General features: G+C 45.3%; 1 protein-coding gene across 3 annotated transcripts in view; it reads right to left on the minus strand.

The window, feature by feature from the left end:
* Positions 1-9,792: 9,792 nt before the first annotated feature.
* sirt2 (sirtuin 2 (silent mating type information regulation 2, homolog) 2 (S. cerevisiae)) overlaps positions 9,793-20,470 on the minus strand; it is a 32,302-nt gene continuing 21,624 nt past the window's right edge. For 2 of the 3 annotated variants that reach the window (XM_041179307.1, XM_041179309.1), the window contains exons 12-16: positions 18,910-18,986; positions 17,005-17,056; positions 14,923-14,990; positions 13,245-13,311; positions 9,793-10,700 (exon numbers count right to left, since the gene is read on the minus strand). In XM_041179307.1, coding sequence (XP_041035241.1) covers positions 10,533-10,700; positions 13,245-13,311; positions 14,923-14,990; positions 17,005-17,056; positions 18,910-18,986 — 432 coding nt within the window. In that variant the 3' untranslated portion in view covers positions 9,793-10,532. Of the gene's footprint in view, positions 10,701-11,780; positions 12,200-13,244; positions 13,312-14,922; positions 14,991-17,004; positions 17,057-18,909; positions 18,987-20,470 lie in introns of those variants that run through there. The other variant, XM_041179308.1, reaches the window with a different exon arrangement.

Here is a 20,470-nt window from a genome sequence, read left to right on the forward strand (position 1 = left end):
ATTACTGGGTTTGGAATCCCAGTGCTGGAACTAATAATCCAGAAATGGGAGTTCAAATCCCACCACATCAAACCCAATTAATTAATTAAAACTGGAATATAAAGCAAATCTCATTGATGGTGACCATCAAACAATTGGATTGTTGTAAAAACCCATCTGGTTCATTAATGCCCCTTTAGGGAAGGAAATCTGCCATCCTTACCCAGTCTGGCCTACATGTGACTCCAGACCCACAGAAATGTGGTTGACTCTTAACTACCCTCTGAAGTGGCCAAGCAAAACACTCAGTTGTGTTCAAAAAGATGGTCCACTTCTGCACAAGGCTGTTAGGGATGGGCAACAAATAATGGCTTTGCCAGCAATGCTCATGTCCTCTGAATGGATTTTAAAAACCTGTACTGTAAAGACAGAAAAAATTTTCAGGACTATGGGGAACAGAGAAGGGGAGTGGGAGTAATTGGATAGGTAACTCTTTGAAAGAGCTGGCACAGGTGCTGTGACCCAAATAACCTCCTTCTGTTCTGCAGGATTGCTGAAATCTGAATTTTACAGCTAGCTGCTTTCTCGCAGAACACAATTGACATTCTGGTAACGAACCCCATTTAGTGTTAATCACCGAATCACAGAACTGTTACAGCACAGGAGGCCATTCGGCCCATTGTCTCTTCTAATGAGCAATTCGCGTAGTGCCATTTTCCTGCCTTCTCTCTGTAACCCTGCACATTCTTCCTTTTCAGATAACTGTCTAATTCCCTTTTGAAAGCTTCGACTGACCTGCCTCCACCTCACTCTCAGGCAGCACACCCCAGATCTTAACCACTCTCTGCGTGAAAAAGTTTTTCCTCACATCGCTTTTGCTTCTTTTGCCAATTACTTTAAATCTGTCCCCCCTCGTTCTCGATCCTTTCAGGAGTGCGAATAGTTTCTCCCTATCTACTCTGTTCAGAGTCCTCATGATTTTGAGCACCTCTATCAAATCTTCTCTCAACCTTCTCTTCTCTAAGGAAAGCAGTCCTAACTTCTCCAATCTGTCTTCATAACTGAAGTTCCTCATCCCTGGAATCATTCTTGTGAATCTCTTCTGCACTCTCTCTAATGCCTTCACATTCTTCCTAAAGTGCCAGCCCAGAACTGGATGCAATACTCCAGCTGAGGCTGAACTAGTGTCTTATATAAGTTCAACATAACATATCCTTGCTCTTGTACTCTATGCCCCTATTAATAAAGCCCAGGACACTGAATGCTTTCTTAACCGTGCTCTCAACCTGTCCTGCCATCTTCAATGGCTTATGCACATATACACCCAAGTCCCCCTGCTCCTGCACCTACTTTAGAGTTGTATCATTTATTTTATATTGTCTCTCCATGTCCTTCCTAATAAAATGAATCATCTCACATTTCTCCGCATTGAACTTCATCTGCCATCTGTCCACCCATCCCACCAACTTGTCCATGTCCCTTTGCTCTTCACTGTTCACAATGCATCCAAGTTTTGTATCATCCACAAATTTTGAAATTGTGCCCTGCACAACAAGGTCTAGGTCATTAATATCAGGGAAAGCAAGGGTACCAGCATTGTCCCCTGGGGAACTCCACTACAAACCCTCCTCCAGCAGAAAAAACATCCATTAACCACTAATCTGTTTCTTGTCACTCAGCCAATTCCGTATCCATGTTGCTACTGTCCCTTTTATTCCATGAGCTATAACTTTGCTCACAAGCCTTGTTATGTGGCATTGTATCAATTGCCTTTTGGAAGTCCATGTACATCACATCAACAGCATTACCCTCATCAACCCTCTTCAAAAAAACTCCAGCAAGTTAGTTACACACAATTTTCCCTTAAGAAATCCATGCTGGCTTTTCTTAATTAACCCGCATTTGTCCATGTGACTATTAATTTTATCCTGAACTATTGTTTCTAGAAGTTTCCCCGCCACTGAGGTTAAACTGACTGGCTTATCCTTACGCCCTTCATGAACAAGAGTGTAACGTTTCCAATTCTCCAGCCCTCTGGCACTGTCCCAGAGTCTAAGGAAGATGGAAAAGTTATGTCCAGTTTCTGCACAATTTCCACTCTCACTTCTCTCAATATCCTTGGATGCACCCCATCCAGTCCTGGTGCCTTAACAAAATTAAGTACAGGCAGCCCATCCAATAGCTCTTCCTTAACAGTTGTAAACACTTCCGGTATCTGAATTACTTTCTCTGTCACCATGGCCTGGGCTGCATCTCCTTCCTTTCTAATGACAGATACAAAGTATTATGTAATACCTCAGCCATGCCCTCTGCCTCCATGTCCTTTTTGGTCCCTAAACGGCCCTACTCCTCCTTTCCCACTCTTTTACTATTTAAATGCCTAATGAAAGATAATCGACCTGAAACGATAACTGTTTCTCTCTTCACAGATGCTGCCTGACCTGCTGAGCATTGCCAGCATTTTCCTTATTTTATTTCCAATTTGTAGCAGCATTTTATTTTTGTGGTTTATTTTATTCTGGCGTCACTGACAAAGCCAGCATTTATTGCCCATTCTTAATTGCCCTTGAGAAGGTGGCGGTGAGCTGCTGTCTTCTTGAACCGCTGCAGTCCCTGTGGTGTAGGTAAACCCACAGCGCTGTTAGGGAGGGAGTTCCAGGATTTTGACCCAGCGACAGTGAAGGAACGGCCGATATATTTCCAAGTCAGGATGGTGAGTGACCTGGGGGGGTGGGGGGGGGAACTTCCAGGTGGTGGTGTTCCCCGTGTGTCTGCTGCCCTTGTCCTTCTAGATGGTTCCAGTTAGCATTAAAAGTGCTTAAGGCAAATAAAAAGGGACTATTGAACATACTAAACAAATATCTTGTTTCAAAAAAGCTATTTGTTTTCACTCCAGCTCCTTCCATTGTTGACATTGCCACCCCAAGGGAGCAATTATGCAAACTGTGAGCACGGGGAAGCTATTCAACTGTGAAGGTCCTCCTTCCCCCACACAAAAAAACTGCTCCAGTCCATTCTCAATCACAGGGATCGCTGGACAGCAATAATAGAAGAAAATCTGGATTTTTATTTGATTAGACTTAGAAAGCTTCCAGCATCTAGAGACACACACGGCAGACAACATACACAAGTAACTTTCAAAAGGGAATTTAGTTGAATAGTTCATGCTGATAAATTTGTAGGGGGATTGGGAAAGCGCAGGCTGATGAACTAATTGGATAGCTCTTTCAAAAGAGCCAGCACAGGATAAAAGGGCTGAATGGCCTCTTACTGTATCATGCTATGATTTCTACGTCATCCTCATCATGCGATCCTCTTGAAAGAAGGGGCCAAAAATGCATGAATACACACACACACACATACACTAAACATCGTAGATATAACACGCACATCCTGCTCATAAACCTGTCTTCCTGTCTCCGTTCATGCATTTCTGCTAACATTTATAGGAACAAAGGAATGTAGGAGCAGGAGTAGGCCATTCAGCCCTTCAAGTCTGCTCTGCCATCCAGTACAATCCTGGCTGATCATCCACTTCAATGCCTTTTCCCCCCACACTATCCCCATGTCCCTTTACATCACTGGTATTTAGAAATCTGTCAATCTCTACTTTAGACATAACTGAGTTCCCACAGCCCTCTGGGGTAGAGAATTCCAAAGATTCACAACCTTCTGAGTAAAAAAAAATAAATTTCCTCAGCTCGGTCCTTATTTTGAAATTGTATCCCCTGGTTCTAGACTCCCCAAGCAAGGGAAACATCTTACTTGCATCTACCCTGTCTATACCTTTAAGTATTTTGTAGGTTTCAATGAGATCAACTCGAGAGAATACAGGCCCAGTTTCCCCAATCTCTCTTCACAGGACAGTCCCACCATCCCAGGAACAAGTCTGGTGAACCTTCGTCGCACTCCCTCTATGGCAATAATATCCTTCCTAATTTACCATTTTAAATTGCTAGGGCAACCAATTCAACTTCTTTATGTTAACGATTCTGCAGGCTTTGACCTTTAAGTGGCTCTGTGAAATGTTTTTGTTTCATTCGTGGGATGTGGGTGTCACTAACAATCAATTCTTGAATCGCTATAGTCAATGTGGTGTAGGTATGCCCACAGTACCGTTAGGGAGAGTGTTCCAGGATTTTGATTCAGTGACAGCGAAAGATGGTGAGAGACTTGGAGGGGAACTGGCAGATGGTAGCGTTCCCTTGTGCACCTGCCCTTGCTCTTCTGGATGGCCTTTCAGCCCCTCGAGTCTATTCTGCCACTCAGTTACATTATGGCTGGGTGGATGCAGAGAGGATGTTTCCTCTGGTGGGAGAATCTAGAACTAGGGGTCACTGTTTAAAAATAAGGGTTATCCATTTAAGATGGGAAGACATTTTTTTTTCTCTCAGAGGGTCGTGAGTCTTTGGAACTTCCTTCCTCAAAATGCAGTGGTAGCAGAGTCTTTGAATGTTTTTGACAAGGCAGAGGTAGGTAAATTCTTGATAAACAAGGGTGTGTGTTTTTGGGGGTAGGTGGGAGGTTACAGTCAGATCAGACCTTATTCAAAGGCAGGTGGGGTAAGGTGGAATAGTGGCCTATTCCTGCTCCTAAACCGTATATTCGTAAGCCACGTACCCACTGTGGTTCTGTAATCTTTAATGTACTTGCCTAACAAAAATCTATCAATCAGTTTTGACATTTTCCACCGACCCCCAGACTCAACAACTCTTTTGTGGGGTGGGGGGAAGGGGGGGTTGTGTGGAAAGAAGTGTGTTCCAGATTTCCACAACCCTTTTGTGTGAAGAAATGCTTTCTGACATCACCCCTGAACAGGTTAGCTCTGATTTTAAGAGATGATACCCCCTTGTTCTGGACACCACCACACCCCCATCCCCACTAACCCCTCTCAGAGGAAATTGTTTCCACCTACCCGTCTGATAATTATCTTAATAGTCATCAGTTTGATTATGTCATCTTCTACACTCAAGGCAATAGAAGCCTAGTTAATGGCAGTGGTTCTCAAACCTGTTGATCCAGACCATTTAGATAGGGTAAAAGACCCTGTGGGGACCACCTCCTGGTCTTACTCCACCTGCTTTCACTTGCCCCCACAAAAAAAAAAACCTCATCAGAATGAATGGGGAGATCAGCACTGCTTTGGATGAGATGCCAATGAGTTGATGCCTGGTTCTAAACCAAAGAGTTTCAGTCTCATACAAAAACAAAAATACCTGGAAAAACTCAGCAGGTCTGGCAGTATCTGCGGAGAGGGACACAGTTAACGTTTCGAGTCTGAATGACCCTTCAACAGAACTAAGTAAAAATAGAAGAGAGGTGAAATATAAGCTGGTTTAAGGGGGGGTGGGACAAGTAGAGCTGGATAGAGGGCCAGTGATAGGTGGAGACAACCAAAAGATGTCACAGACAAAAGGACAAAGAGGTGTTGAAGGTGGTGATATTATTTGAGGAATGTGCTAATTAAGGGTAGAAAGAAGACAAGCAAGGTACAGATAGCCCTAGTTGGGGTGGGGTGGGGTGAAGGAATCGAAAAAGACTAAAAGGTAGAGATAAAACAATGGATCCCAGAAACATGATAGGGTCCCCCTTGTCCTCACTTATCATCCCACCAGTCTCCGCATTCAAAGGATCATCCTCCGCCATTTCCACCAACTCCAGCATGATGCCACCACCAAACACATCTTCCCTTCACCTCCCCTGGCGGCATTCCGTAGGGATCGTTCCCTCCGGGACACCCTGGTCCACTCCTCCATCACCCCCTACACCTCAACCCCCTCCCACGGCACCTTCCCATGCAACCGCAGAAGGTGCAACACCTGCCCCTTTACTTCCCCCCTCCTCACCGTCCAAGGGCCCAAACACTCCTTTCAAGTGAAGCAGCATTTCACTTCCACTTCCCTCAATTTGGTCTACTGTATTCACTGCTCCCAATGCGGTTTCCTCTACATTGGAGAGACCAAACGCAGACTGAGTGACTGCTTTGCAGAACACCTTCGGTCTGTCCGCAAGCATTATCCAGACCTCCCTGTCGCTGGCCATTTCAACACTCCACCCTGCTCTCATGCCCACATGTCCGTCCTTGGCCTGCTGCATTGTTCCAGTGAAGCTCAACGCAAACTGGAGGAACAGCACCTCATCTTCCGACCAGGCACTTTACAGCCTTCTGGACTGAATATTGAGTTTAACAACTTTAAATCGTGAACTCTCTCCCCCATCCCCACCCCCTTTCCGATCCCCCCTTTTTTTTCCAATAATTTATATAGATTTTTCTTTTCCCACCTATTTCCATTATTTTTAAATGTATTTCCATCCATTGTTTTATCTCTGCCTTTTAGCCTTTTTTGATTTCTTCACCCCACTTCACCCCAGCCCAACTAGGGCTATCTGCACCTTGCTTGTCCTGCTTTCTACCCCAAATTAGCACATTCCTCAGGTAATATCACCACCTTCAACACCTCTTTATCCTTTTGTCTATTACATCTTTTGGTTATCTCCACCTATCACTGGCCCTCTATCCAGCTCCACTTGTCCCACCTCCCCTTAAACCAGCTTATATTTCACCTCTCTTCTATTTTTACTTAGTTCTGTTGAAGGGTCATTCGGACTCGAAACGTTAACTGTGTTCCTCTCCGCAGATGCTGCCAGACCTGCTGAGTTTTTCCAGGTGTTTTTGTTTTTGTTTTGGATTTCCAGCATCCGCAGTTTTTTGCTTTTATCTTAGTTCCAGCCTCACGTTGGGCTTCATCTTCGGCAGGCTCACTGGAAATTTTTCAGGCAAGGGTAGATAGGTTCTTGACTAAGAAGGTGGCGGGGGGGGAGGTGGTGGTCAAAGGATTTCGGGAGTAGATGGGAATATGGGAGCGGAGGCCACAATCAGATCGGCCATGATCTTACAGAATGGCGGAGCAGGCTCGAGGGGCTGAATGGCCCACTCCTGCTTCTAATTCACATGCTCAGTGGGATCCTCTTTGCTTTTAGCAGCCCCCACCCCCACAAGTATTGAAAATCCAATCTCACACTTGTATGTGAGAACAGCAATGTAAACCTTGCTGATAAAACTACATTATTCTTGCCAGCGCCTCTGATGACTCATGCCGCACACGCAGGAGCCAGCCTGGTTATGTGACATCTCGCGACGGGTGGGTTTGAGGGTTCTGGCCTGTTCTCTCATGTGGCCTCAGCGTTGTAGGTCAGTGATGTGCATTTCAGCCCAGCCTGCAGGCCACCAGGAGGGCCCACACAGGCTATCAATGGCCCAAGGAGCACTCCGAGAACCACTGGCCGATGGAACAGAGTTCTATTCACTGCCAGAAGAGGTAGGAGAACTGCAATTGACCTCAGAGCCTCTTAGAGGCAACCTGGCCTTGTAATGACTTGCATTCTAGGGGGTTACCATTGACCAGAAACTGAACTGTCCAGCCACATAAATACTGTGGCTACAAGAGCAGGTCAGAGGCTGGGACTTCTCCAGAGAGTAACTCACTTCCTGACTCCCCAGATTCTGTTCAACATCTATAAGGCACAGGGTCAGGAGTGTGATGGAATACTTTCTACTTGCCTGGATGAGTGCAGCTCCAATGACACTCAAGAAGCTCGACACCATCCAGGACAAAGCAGCCCACTTGAAAGGAACCCCATCCGTAAACATTCACTTCCTTCATCACCGATGCACAGTAGCAGCAGTGTGTACCATCTACAGTGTGTCTCTTTATGGGGTATGTGGAACATTCCTTGTTCCAGTCCTACTCCGGCCCCCTTCCACAACTCTTTCTCCGGTACATCGATGATTACTTTGGTGCAGCTTCATGCTCTCGTCAGGACTTGGAAAAATTTATTAATTTTGCTTCCAATCTCCACCCCTCCATCATTTTCACGTGGTCCATCTCTGACACTTCCCTTCCCTTCATTGACCTCTCTGTCTCAATCTCTGGTGATAGACTGTCCACCAATATCCATTACAAACCCACCGACTCCCACAGCTATCTCGACTACAGCTCCTCACACCCCGCTTCCTGTAAGGACTCCATCCCATTCTCTCAGTTCCTTCGCCTCCGTCGCATCTGTTCCGATGATGCTACATTCAAAAACAGTTCCTCTGACATGTCCTCCTTCTTCCTTAACCGAGGTTTTCCACCCACGGTCGTTGACAGGGCCCTCAACCGTGTCCGGCCCATCTCCCGCGCATCCGCCCTCACTCCTTCTCCTCCCTCCCGGAAACATGATAGGGACCCCCTTGTCCTCACTTATCACCCCACTAGCCTCCGCATTCAAAGGATCATCCTCCGCTATTTCCGCTAACTCCAGCATGATGCCACCACCAAACACATCTTCCCTTCACCCCCCTTATCGGCATTCCGTAGGGATTGCTCCCTCCAGGACACCCTGGTCCACTCCTCCATCACCCCCTACTCCTCAAACCCCTCCTATGGCACCACCCCATGCCCACGCAAAAGATGCAACACCTGCCCCTTCACTTCCTCTCTCCTCACCGTCCAAGGACCCAAACACTCCTTTCAAGTGAAGCAGCATTTCACTTGCATTTCCCCCAACTTAGTCTACTGCATTCGTTGCTCCCAATGTGGTCTCCTCTACATTGGAGAGACCAAACGTAAACTGGGCGACCGCTTTGCAGAACACCTGCGGTCTGTCCGCAAGAATGACCCAAACCTCCCTGTCGCTTGCCATTTTAACACTCCACCCTGCTCTCTTGCCCACATGTCTGTCCTTGGCTTGCTGCATTGTTCCAGTGAAGCCCAACGCAAACTGGAGGAACAACACCTCATCTTCCGACTAGGCACTTTACAGCCATCCGGACTGAATATTGAATTCAACAACTTTAGGTCGTGAGCTTCCTCCCCCATCCCCACCCCCTTTCTGTTTCCCCCTTCCCTTTTTTTTTCCAATAAATTATAAAGATTTTCCTTTTCCCACCTATTTCCATTATAAAAAAATAAAAAAAAACCCCACTAGAGCTATACCTTGAGTGCCCTACCATCCATTCTTAATTAGCACATTCGTTTAGATAATATCACCAACTTTAATTTTAACACCCATGTGTTCTATTGTACTATTGTCGTTGACATCTTTTGATGATCTGCTTCTATCACTGCTTGTTTGTCCCTACAACCACACACCCCCCTCCACCTCTCTGTCTCTCTATCTCTCCGCCCCCCACACACACACCTTAAACCAGCTTATATTTCAACTCTTTCTTGGACTCGAACTCAAGTTCTGTCGAAGGGTCATGAGGACTCGAAACGTCAACTCTTTTCTTCTCCGCCGATGCTGCCAGACCTGCTGAGTTTTTCCAGGTAATTCTGTTTTTGTTTTGGATTTCCAGCATCCGCAGTTTTTTTGTTTTTATTTTTGCACCATCTACAAGATGCATTGCAGGAATTCACCAAGGCACTTTGACAGCTCCTTCCGAATCCGTGACCTCTACTAACTGGAAGGACAAGGGCAGCAGATATATGGGAACACCACCTGCAAGTTCCCCTCCAAGTGACTCAACATCCTGACTTGGAAATATATCAGTCGTTTCTTCACTGTCGCTGGGTCAAAATCCTGGAACTCCCTCCCTAACAGCACTGTGGGTGTACCTACACCACATGGACTACAGCAGTTCAAGAAGGCAGCTCACCCCCACCTTCTCAAGGGCAACTAGAGATGGGCAATAAATGCTGGCCCAGCCAGCGAAGCCTACATCCTGTGAAAAAAATTAAAATTATTATAGATGCACATTAAATAGAACATATCTAGAGATCTATAAAGTTAGAAAGTTGGTAGTAATCAAACAAACTCGCAAGTGAATCAAAGTGAATTAATTTGAAGTTTTATTTCACAGCTTAATAACAGAAACATGCCATCCATTACATAGATATCTATATTTACATCTATAATTATTACCTGTAGATATGCATTGAGAAAGATTGAAAGGTGTTAGTTTTAAGGCGTTTAAAGTTTAACCTTCACCACTCTGCATTTCTGAGACATTTTCCATCCAATTAGTTACATGGGTCCTTTCTCCATCAATCATACTTGCCAGACAATCGTTTTCTCTCTCTCTCTCACACAGAGCTTCCAGTTAATGTAACTAAACCCAACAAAAAGCGTTTTTCTTAAATACTTTTCTGCTTTCGAGTGAAGCTGGCTCCCAGAGAGCAGTAATTTAGCCCCGATTGATTTAGAGGAATGAACACACAAGGATTACGCAGGGTTAGAAAAAAAACCTCTCATTGTTCAGATTGCTATGGATACATCTGGTCCGAAAGGATTACAGCAATACTTGCCCACCCCCACTAGATGTCTATAATCAAAACTACAAAGTAAAAGCAAACCAGCGACATCTGGTGGTGGAGTAGCAAAATGTGACAAGAATCATCTGTAAAATGCTACAAGGTTGAAAGTGAGATAGGAAGTGGGGGATTCAGTCCCATAACTGGACAGTCACTCCAATCAGTTAACACAAGGTATTAAAGGGCATGAGACATTTCCCCCACTTACAGCCACCTGGCCGGGCTATGCGATGATCTGTCTGACCGGCAACCTTTTTAACCAGCTGGCTTATCCACCTCGGTGTCTGCCTCCTGCTTGCTTCTCTCCACCTCTGGCGAGCTTTTCTTTGCATCTGGGGCTCTGGGGCTGGCTGTGCCCTGTGCACCCTCAGTTTTGCTGTCTATCAAGGCATGTTCCTCCTTCACAATGTCTTCAAGCTCCTCCTGCAGAAGAATTGTACAGAAGGTGCACAGAACGTGTACAGAGGGGGAGGGGAATCATGGAATACATTTACTTTTATACCGCCTGGCCACATGATCAACCACGATGGACTATGGAAACCTCACTTGGGGGTTTTTCCCTCAGTGTCAACATCAACAATTACTTGCATTTGTATAGACCCTCAACATTACAAATCATCCCAAGGCATTTTGCAGGTGCATTATCAAACAACATTTCACACAAAGCCACATGAGGAGATATTAAGTCAGATGACCAAATTCTTGGCCAAAGAGGTGGGTTTTAAGGATGGTCTTAGAGCAGGAGAGAGAGAGAGGTGGAGAGGTTGAGCGAGGGAATTCCATTAGTCTTTGTATCTAGAGAAATAGAATTCAACAGGGTGGAACTCATTCTACAGCTATACAAAGCCTTGGTTAGACCAGTGGTCAGTTCTGGACACTAAGGATGTATTAGCCTTGGAGAAAGTGTAGAATAGATTCAAGAGTTAAATTATGGTGAGAGATTAAACAAACTCAGGTTTATATTTCCTGTAATTTTGAAGGTCCGGGGTGATTTGATCAAAGTTTTCAAGATGTTAAGGGGAACTGATAATGTAGATAGAGAGAAACTATTTCCACTGGTTAGGGAAACCAGGACTAGGGGGTCACAGTCTAAAGATTAGAGTCAGACCTTTCAGGAGTGAAATTAGGAAACACTTCTACACACACAGGGTGGGAGAAGTTTGGAATTCTCTTCCACAATTGATTATCGAACAATTGTTGATTTTAAGTCTGAGATGAATAGATTTTTGTTAACCAAAGGAATTTAGGGAAATGAGGCAAAGGAGGGTATATACCACAGATCAGCCATGATCTCACTGAAACAAAAACAGAATTACCTGGAAAAACTCAGCAGGTCTGGCAGCATCGGCGGAGAAGAAAAGAGTTGACGTTTCGAGTCAAGTTCTGTCGAAGGGTCATGAGGACTCGAAACGTCAACTCTTTTCTTCTCCGCCGATGCTGCCAGACCTGCTGAGTTTTTCCAGGTAATTCTGTTTTTGTTTTGGATTTTCAGCATCCGCAGTTTTTTTGTTTTTATGATCTCACTGAATGCTGGAATAGGCTGGAGGGGCTGAATGGCCTCCTCCTGTTCCTATGTTCAACAGAAAACCTCTCTACTGTGCCAGCCTGACTGTTCCAATCCCTATCCTACTGCACCTCATCACATCTTCAAGATTTCCAAAGCACACAATACACAATAAAACTGCTCTCTGTTTGAAATGTCATTGTTGCTAATGGTAGGTAAACCTGGTTAGCTGCGACAAACAATAAATGAGACCGTGCGAGGGTCAAAATGCTGGAAGGACTTGCCTGCTCATTCGATTCAGACTCTGGGGTCTCATACCTTCCATTGGACATCAGCCAAAAATCTGACGGACAGCACGCCCACTGATGCGGCCGTCCCTAACACAGCCTGGGTCATCTCGCCAATGCTGGAATGCGGTCTGAATAAACAAGCTGACTCAGAGCCAAGAGTGCTATCAACTGAACCCAACTTAAACCACCCCCCCCCCCACCCCCAGCGTTTATTGCCCATCCCTAGTTGCCCTTGTGGTGATGGTGGTGAGCTGCCTTCCTACACCACAGGGATTGCAGCGGTTCAAGAAGGTAACTCACCACCACCTTCTCAAGGGCAACTGGGGATGGGCAATAAATGCTGGCCCAGCCAGCGAAGTCTGCATCCTGTGAATGAATTTTTAAAAAGTGTGGTGGTCTGGAAACATTTTCATCCATCTGTCGGGGCTGCTTTCTAAACCATATCCTCTGGGCTGAAAGAACAATGCTATTAGTGCCGTACTAAGTGTATCGCTTTCCTTAATGTCATAGCTGTTTTGCTAATTCTTTCACGGGGATGGGAGTGTTGCTGGCTGGGCCAATGTTTATTGCCAATCCCTAACTGCCCTTGGGAAGGTGGTGTTGAGCCATCACCTTGACCTGGTGCAGTCCAACATCTCACGCCTTGCTCGGTCACGTCAGAGGGCAGAGTCAACCACGTTGCTGTGGATCTGGAGTCGCATGAAGGCCAGGTCAGGTGAAGAATGGCAGATTTCCTTTCCAAAAGGACTTAGTGGACCCAACCCAGAATTGATGCTCATTTCACGGTCACCATTACTGAGACCAGGGGGCGGAATGTTACAGCCTCTACCGCGAGCAGGATTTTCCAGTCCCGCCGAAGTCAATGGGCTTTTGAACAGCTCACTGCATTTTATGGCCCCGCTCTCCCCTCCCCCCACGACACGGCCACAAAATTCCACCCGAGCTTTCAACTCCAGATATTTATTAATTGAGTTTAAATTCAGCTGCCATGCTGGCATTTGAACCCATGTCATCAGCCATGGGCCTTTGGATTACTGGTCCAGTGACAGTACCATTATGCCACCATCTCCCATTCCCTTAATAAATTATTTCATAGTAGCCACGACCCCTAAATGGTCAAAGTCCAAGGCACTGTGGCACGGGAGATGAGATCTAAAAGAAATATTACAGTACCTTCCAGCCCAGCAGGTCAGCGAGAGCAAGACAGCCGTCATCACATGAACCCACGTAAGCCACATCCCTGCTGAGACAAAACAGTGTCATTTCAGGGCAGAGAAGCAACCTTTGTGATATTCCATTAAGGCCCTAAACCCACTTGCATCATCTGGCCGACGTAGAGTCAAGTGGAGGTATAGAAAGGTTAGTGTGACCAGGGTGCATTTCATCACAATCCAGTCGGCAGCAACAACAACAGCTTGAATTTATATAGCACTGTTAATGACCCCCAGGCACTTCACAGGAGCCACGATCAAACAAAATTTGACACAGAGCCACCCAGGGAAATATTAGGATGTCTTGGTCAAACAGGTAGGTTTGCATCTTACAAGGAGGAGAGCAAGGCGGAGAGGGCTAAGAAGGTTAGCGTCAAGGCTTCAAGTCAAGGCAACTGAAGCAGGGCCGCCAATGGTGGAACAATGCAAATCAGCAACGTGCAAGGGGTCAGCTTTGGAGGCGTGCAGAGACTTTGGAGAGTTGCGGGACTGGAGGAGATTCCAAAGGTAGGGAGGGAGGGGAAAGTAAGGAAAATTGTAAAATCGCTCCCGGTCCACGGACAAGAAAGAAAATAGCAGCAGAGTCCCGCTCACTTTGCAATATGCTTCAGCCTAATGAAGCCTCTTCCACTCTCTTACCATAACCGCCATTTTGGCAGCCACAGAGGGCGATGGGAAGGTGTTCGTAAAAGCGTAATATATGATATTCCACACTAAACTCAAAAATCTTGATGAAAGGCCTTGATGAACCTTGACTGTACAGGATACCGAGCAGGTTGAAATTTTGTAGGACAGGAGATGTGATAAAACCCATGAGTGATGCTGGGACTCCAAACTTGGGATTTCAAAACACTCCTGGTTGTACGAGATTGAAGGTGAGGGGAGGTGAAGTGTTGGGAAGTTGAATAGGTGATTGTGCAATGAATTGAGACTTCAACCAGTCAGGATACAGGCTGCAGGAAGAGCATATTTAAAACATTTTTTATTCGTTCATGGTGGGGGGGGTGGTGGATGTCACTGGCTGGACCAGCATTTATTGCCCATCCCTAATTTCCCTTGTTCAGAGGGCATTTAAGAGTCAACCACGTTGCTGGACAGTCAATACAGAATGTAGCTGGAATCAAATCAAGGGGGTTGGATAGTTTATCTAAAGAATAAAAATGAAGCCTAAAGGTTTAATTGTCATCACGACAATTCAAAAGCAAAGTGTAAACAGTGGCTGGAATCTGAGGCTGAGTTCCATTAAACTTGAGGCCGGTAATATGTAGAATGTACAGCACAAAAAGGTCACTCAGCCCACGTCAGTGTTTATGCTCCCACATTATTTCACCTCAGCCCATCACACAGCCGTCTACTCATTTCTTCCTTATGGGTTTACCGAGCTTCCTCTTAAATGCATCTATTCCTTGCACCTCAAGCACTCATGTGGTAGCTAGTTTTAAGTAGTGAGTTTCTTCCTTTAAATCTAGTTTTTATTCTTTACTTCTGGAACCCCAACAGTTATTTATGCTCTCTTGCTTCTGAGAGCTCCCACTGTCACACAAGCCCTTCTGTCCCTCATTGCAATTTTCCAAATCCACATTCAGTAACTTAAGCTCCAAGGCAGCGTGGTAGGAATGGTAATTTTCACAAAAACTTGCCTGTAAGCCCTTTCGGAGTCAAAGTCAAGGGAAGTTCCAAGTCCTAGTAAGGCCATCACAGGGTCGCTCTGAAGGACAGAAAGAAAAATCAACTAGTTTGTCTTTTGGTAAGAAATTTTTTACACTGAAAAAGCTGCACTGTCCCACACAGACCAGACCTCAGGTTTGTACTGAGGAACACAGGTGCACGAGGAGGCCATTCAGCCCCTCCAGCCTCTTCTGTCATTCCATGAAGTCACGGTTGACCTGAATCTCAGCTCCATTGTTCCCCATCGCTTAATCCCCTTATCCAACAAAATTCTGCAATTTTCAATTGACCCCCAGCCTCAGCAGCTTCCTTGGGCAGAGGTGGGGGGCGGGGGGGAGGTGAGCGCAAGGGCTCTGGATTTCCACCACCCTCTACGCTTCCTGCATTAACATCAACTGGCTTCAGCAACAGAGTTGGAAGAAAGACATTAGCCAGACTTCCTGCTGCTGATGACCATCCTGCTAAAAGTGCCTTGGTATACGGACTGGACCAGAACATACAGTCGACCATTATTCAGCGTGCAACATCAGATTGGCCATTCCTATAACATCTCTGGGTGCTGCTGATCCGGAAAGGAGTCACAGAATGATACAGAGCAGAAGATAGCTATTCAGCCCATCGTACCAGTGAAAGCGGCCCAATCAGTCTCACTCCCCTGCCCCTTCCCTCACAGTCCTGCAAACGTTTCCTTTTCAAATGCATTTATCCAACTCTCCTTTTGAAAGTTCCTATTAAATCTGCTTCCATCGCCCCTTCAGGCGACGCATTCCAGATCACAGCGCTGTGTAAAAAAAAGAAAAAAATTTCACCCCCCCCCCCCGGTTCTTTTCAGTTATCTCCAATCTGTGTCCTCTGGTGACCGATTCCTGTCAGTGAAAACACTTTCTTCCTCCTTTAACTCTTTCAAAATAGAGAAAAGCAGCACAGAGAAAGGCCTTTTGGCCCAATAACCCACGAGGGTTTTTAATGACAGTCCAGCAGTGCTCAGAGTCACTTTACTCGAACTATTCCTCAAATTACCAAATATATGAAATTTAATTTCACAATATGCCACGGACGATGGTACAATCTAGTAAAGCGGCAGTTGTGGGTAGCACTGTCACCTCTGGGTAATGTCACTGGACCAGTAATCCAGAGGACCAGGCTAACGCTCTGGGGACACGGGTTCAAATCCCACCACGGCCGCTGGTGGAATTTAAATTCAATTAATAAATCTGGGATTATAAAGCTCGCCACAGTCCATGACAACTATTGTCAATTTTTGTTGTTAAAACCCATCTGGTTCACTGATACCTCTTTGAGGAAGGAAATCTACCACATTTACCCGGTCTGCCCTACATGAGACTCCCAACCCACAGCAATGTGGCTGACTGTTAACTGCCCTCTGAAATGACCCAGCAACCCACTCAGTTCAAGGGCAATTAGGGATGGGCAACAAATGCTGTCCTTGCCAGTGACCCCCACATCCCATGAAAGAATAAAGAAAAAAATAGAAGCTTGTGAGTTCAAGGCCCGAGACAGAGACTTGAACCTAAAGTCTAAAACGACACTTCTAGTGCAGCACTGAGGGAGCACTGTACTATCAGAGGTACTGTCTCTTGGATAAGATAATAATCTGAGACCTCATCTGACCTTTCAGGCAGATGTAAAAGATCCCATGGCATTATTCAAAGATGAGTATGAGGCATTGTCCCTGGTGGCCCTCGCTCAATATTTATCCCTCAATCAATCAACACCACAAAAGCAGATTATCTGGTCACTGACACATTATTGTTTGTGGGACTGAGCTGTGCTCAAGATGGATGCCCAATTTTCCAACATTGTAACTGTTCAAAAATACTTCATGGGCTGTGAAGCACTTTGGGATGTCCTGAGGTTGTGAAAGGTGCTACATAAATTCAAGGTCTCTCTCTCTCTCTCTCTCGCTAACCACCTCACTACTATATGCTTTCAAGTTCGGCATGCGATGATCTGGGGTGGAATAGAGTTAATAAAAAGTTCGCTAGCCAAGTTGAAATGCTCTGGCAGAGACATTTCCTAGTGCTGGTACCCACCTGACGAGTGATTTCCTTGTTAATGAGAAGCCGGGGTGTTGTGTCAGACACCCTGAGTGAAAGAGGAAGACAGCATCATTAGTACAATACTCCTGTGAACCACAGCACACCTCGTAACATCCTGTCATGCCAGTAGAAGCAGTACGGACTCAGATAAGATCTATTTCAAGTGATTAAGTCATCTCTGCGGGGCGCAGCTCACTTCTTCTACATGTTTCTGATCAAATACCACCAGAGGATTGCAGAATCTCACAGAGACAGATTCCGGTGTTCTGTCTCAGTTTCCCCTTTTGTGGCTGATCTCAGATTGGGCCTTCTTTTTAAAATGTTCATTCTTGGACTGGGGGGTGTCAATGGCAATGCCAGTGACTATTGCCCCATCACTAAGTCATCCCTTTGAGAAGGTGGTGTACTTTTTTGGTCTCCTCATTTAAGGAGGGATATACTTGCATTGGTTGGGGGTGCGGGGCAGAGTCTTGTGGTGCAGTCAGTAGGGTCCCTACCTCTGGGCCAGATGCTCTGGGTTCAAGTCCCACTTCAGGACCTGATGCCCGCGGAAAGCGTGTTCATAATGTGGCCAATCAGGTTGATTATCAGCCTGTAAATCCTTCCAATATGCTCGGTGACAGGCGGTAAGAGCGGGAGAGTTGCCCGCTCAGCCGTTCTGCAGAAGGCAATGGCCAACCACTGCAGCACTTTGCCAAGCATAATCGTGGACTAAATCAATGCCAACACCCTCTTAGGGCATGGTATCTGGGGGAAGCTACTTGCATTGGTGGCAGTTCAAAGAAGGTTTACTAAGTTGAATCACGGGTTGTCTTATGAGGAAAGGTTGAGCAGGATGGGCCTGGAGTTTAGAAGAATGAAATTTAAATTCAAATTTTCTAACCCAGAGAGCAGCGGAGATTGGATCACTGAATTTAATCCAGGCTGAGCAAGACAGGTTTTTGATCTGTAAGGAAGTCAAGGGTTCAATTAATTGAATTAGTGAATTAAATTCAAATTCACCCCAGGTGGGATTTCAGCCCATGTCCCCAGAGAATTAACTTGGGCCTCTGGATTACTAGACCAGTGACATTACCATTACACCACTGTCTCCTGTGCCATGAAGGTGGCTCCCATTGTGTTGTAAGGGAGGGGATTTTCAGGATTGGGACACAGCAATGGGTTATCTCCACAGGAGGGGAGGTTATACCAGGTTAGGAAATATGTTCAGTACTGAAGCAAAGTGTAAAACCACAGCATTCTAAAGGAGGAAGAGGAAACTGGAAATGGACAGCTAGATCCAAAAAAAAAAACAGCATTTGAACTAGAAAACTTGGATCAGAACAGCCCTGGGCAATGGGTTAGACACAGTTCTCGCTTCTGGTTTTCTTCACTCGGAACACTGAATTGTTGCTGAATACAGGGACAGGAGGAGGCCATTCAGCCCCTCACTGCCATTCAATCAGATCGTGGGTGACTGTACCTCACCTCTATCTACTCACCCTGCTTCCATAAAACCTAATAACCTTATCAGACAATCGTGTGATCTTCCAGTTTGTTTGTTACATCACCAGTGTTTCTCTACACACGAGCCTAGTCTAACGCCGCTCCCCTGCTCACTCCACATGCCCTTTAATATTCATTATGTCAGCCAGCTATCCAATCCTCTTTGGAGACTATTTACGGACTTTAACAAGGGTGAATTTCTGCATTCTAACCTCCTCTTTAATTATATTTATCCTGCATGATGTTGTAGGACCTTAAGTCCCTAAGAAAGAGCTGGCACCAACACGATGGGCCAAATGGCTTCCTGTGGTGCTGTAAACTTCTCTGCAGTGCATTCTGTTGTTTTAACTTCCAATTTACATCATTTCCAATGCCCACCCTTCAACAATTAGGGAAGATTTACCCCACACAGACCTGCTGGCAAGAGATGCAAATGGCTGGACTTGCAAGGAAGTGCCCATGATGATGAGGAGGTCACATTTTGGAAAATCCTGAACCAAAGGACAAGCGTGCTCATTAGAACAGAGGTGAAGAAGTACACTATCACAAATACAGTCTCAGTCTCTCCTTCTTGCTCGCTTGGGTGGCTTTATTTTAAAAAATAGGCAATTACCTTATGAAGTAAAAATGTATTTACATATTAAACGCAAGAGTTGGGTGCTGCATTGAACTTGGTGGCATCGTGATGTCCATTGGTTATAGGGAAGTGAATGAGGAGGTCCCATGTTGGACATGGTGTAAATCATTGACAAATAACCACTGAACACTTCAGGAAAGCATCCAACGCAATGAAATATGCATCAGGTACAGTACACTGCAGATTTTGCTGGGCTTTCCTTGAGGTTGAAGGCTTGAAGTTTTTAATTAAAACAACACTGGCAACCATTTTTATAACCACTGTGGTATTGTACATCAGGGCTAAGTGTAGTCTTCGGGTGAAAGAGTAATAGAGGGTTGGGGGGATAGACAAGGGTGCACAGATGTAATTCAGTCCTCATTTTGAAGGCATATGTTCTGTCTTTTTATTTTAATATATAATTCTTTGAATTATTTGTAATTAAACCCACAAAAGAATCAGGAACTTGGCAGCAGAGAAGTGGAATTATTTGAGGCCAGGAGTTTCTTTGTCATACAGGCCAAGCAGCTGGGAGATTCACAATAGAGGTGCTACAGTACCACCACAGGTGGGAGGGCATAATTATATAGGTCATTTCCATTGGAAATAGTGGAAATTAAAATAGAAAAAATGTAAGCACACATGACAAACATATCTCAAGTGGAAGAATGCATAGACATAATGTTTTTTAAACATATGTCAACTTCTTAACATGGACATAAGGAGTGGGGCAGAGTACTTGGAACAGAAGGTCATAAGTCCCTTCTGCTAAGTGGACAAAGACATCAAGGAATTACTCGGTGAAGTATAGTTTACCGGTGTCCCGTAAATATTCTCCCTGAGCTACCATAAGACGGATTAATCAGTCAGTCATCTTATTGTGATTCTCAGAATACACTTAAAAGGCTGTGCCTCATTGACCTGCTTAAGAGTTATTAGACTTCCAAATGATTTGTTCTAGAAGTCTTCAAAACGTAAAATCTTTAGCAGTAACTGCAAGTCTTTCTCTTGCTGCATAATTCAGTCATTGTACTGAGGTCACGGAGTTGTGGGTTCAAGCCCGACTCCAGGACTTAAGTGTGTGCACTTGGATGACAGCACTGAGGGAGTGCTGTGTTGTCAGAAGCGCTGTCCTTTGGATGAAACATTAAACCAAAGTCCTGCCTGCCTATTCAAGTGGACATAAAAAGATTCCCTGGCACCTTTTTTCAAAGAACACAAGGAAGTTCGGTGGGTGGTTTGACAACATTCTTCCCCCAGTCACCACCACCAAAACTGATTAACTTAGTCACTTACATCATTGCTGTCTGTAGGCAGCAACTCAAGTTTCCCTGTCACAAACTGTGATGGCACCTAAAA

This window comes from Carcharodon carcharias, chromosome 34 (assembly GCF_017639515.1).
Source record: "Carcharodon carcharias isolate sCarCar2 chromosome 34, sCarCar2.pri, whole genome shotgun sequence".
Lineage (NCBI taxonomy): Eukaryota > Metazoa > Chordata > Chondrichthyes > Lamniformes > Lamnidae > Carcharodon > Carcharodon carcharias.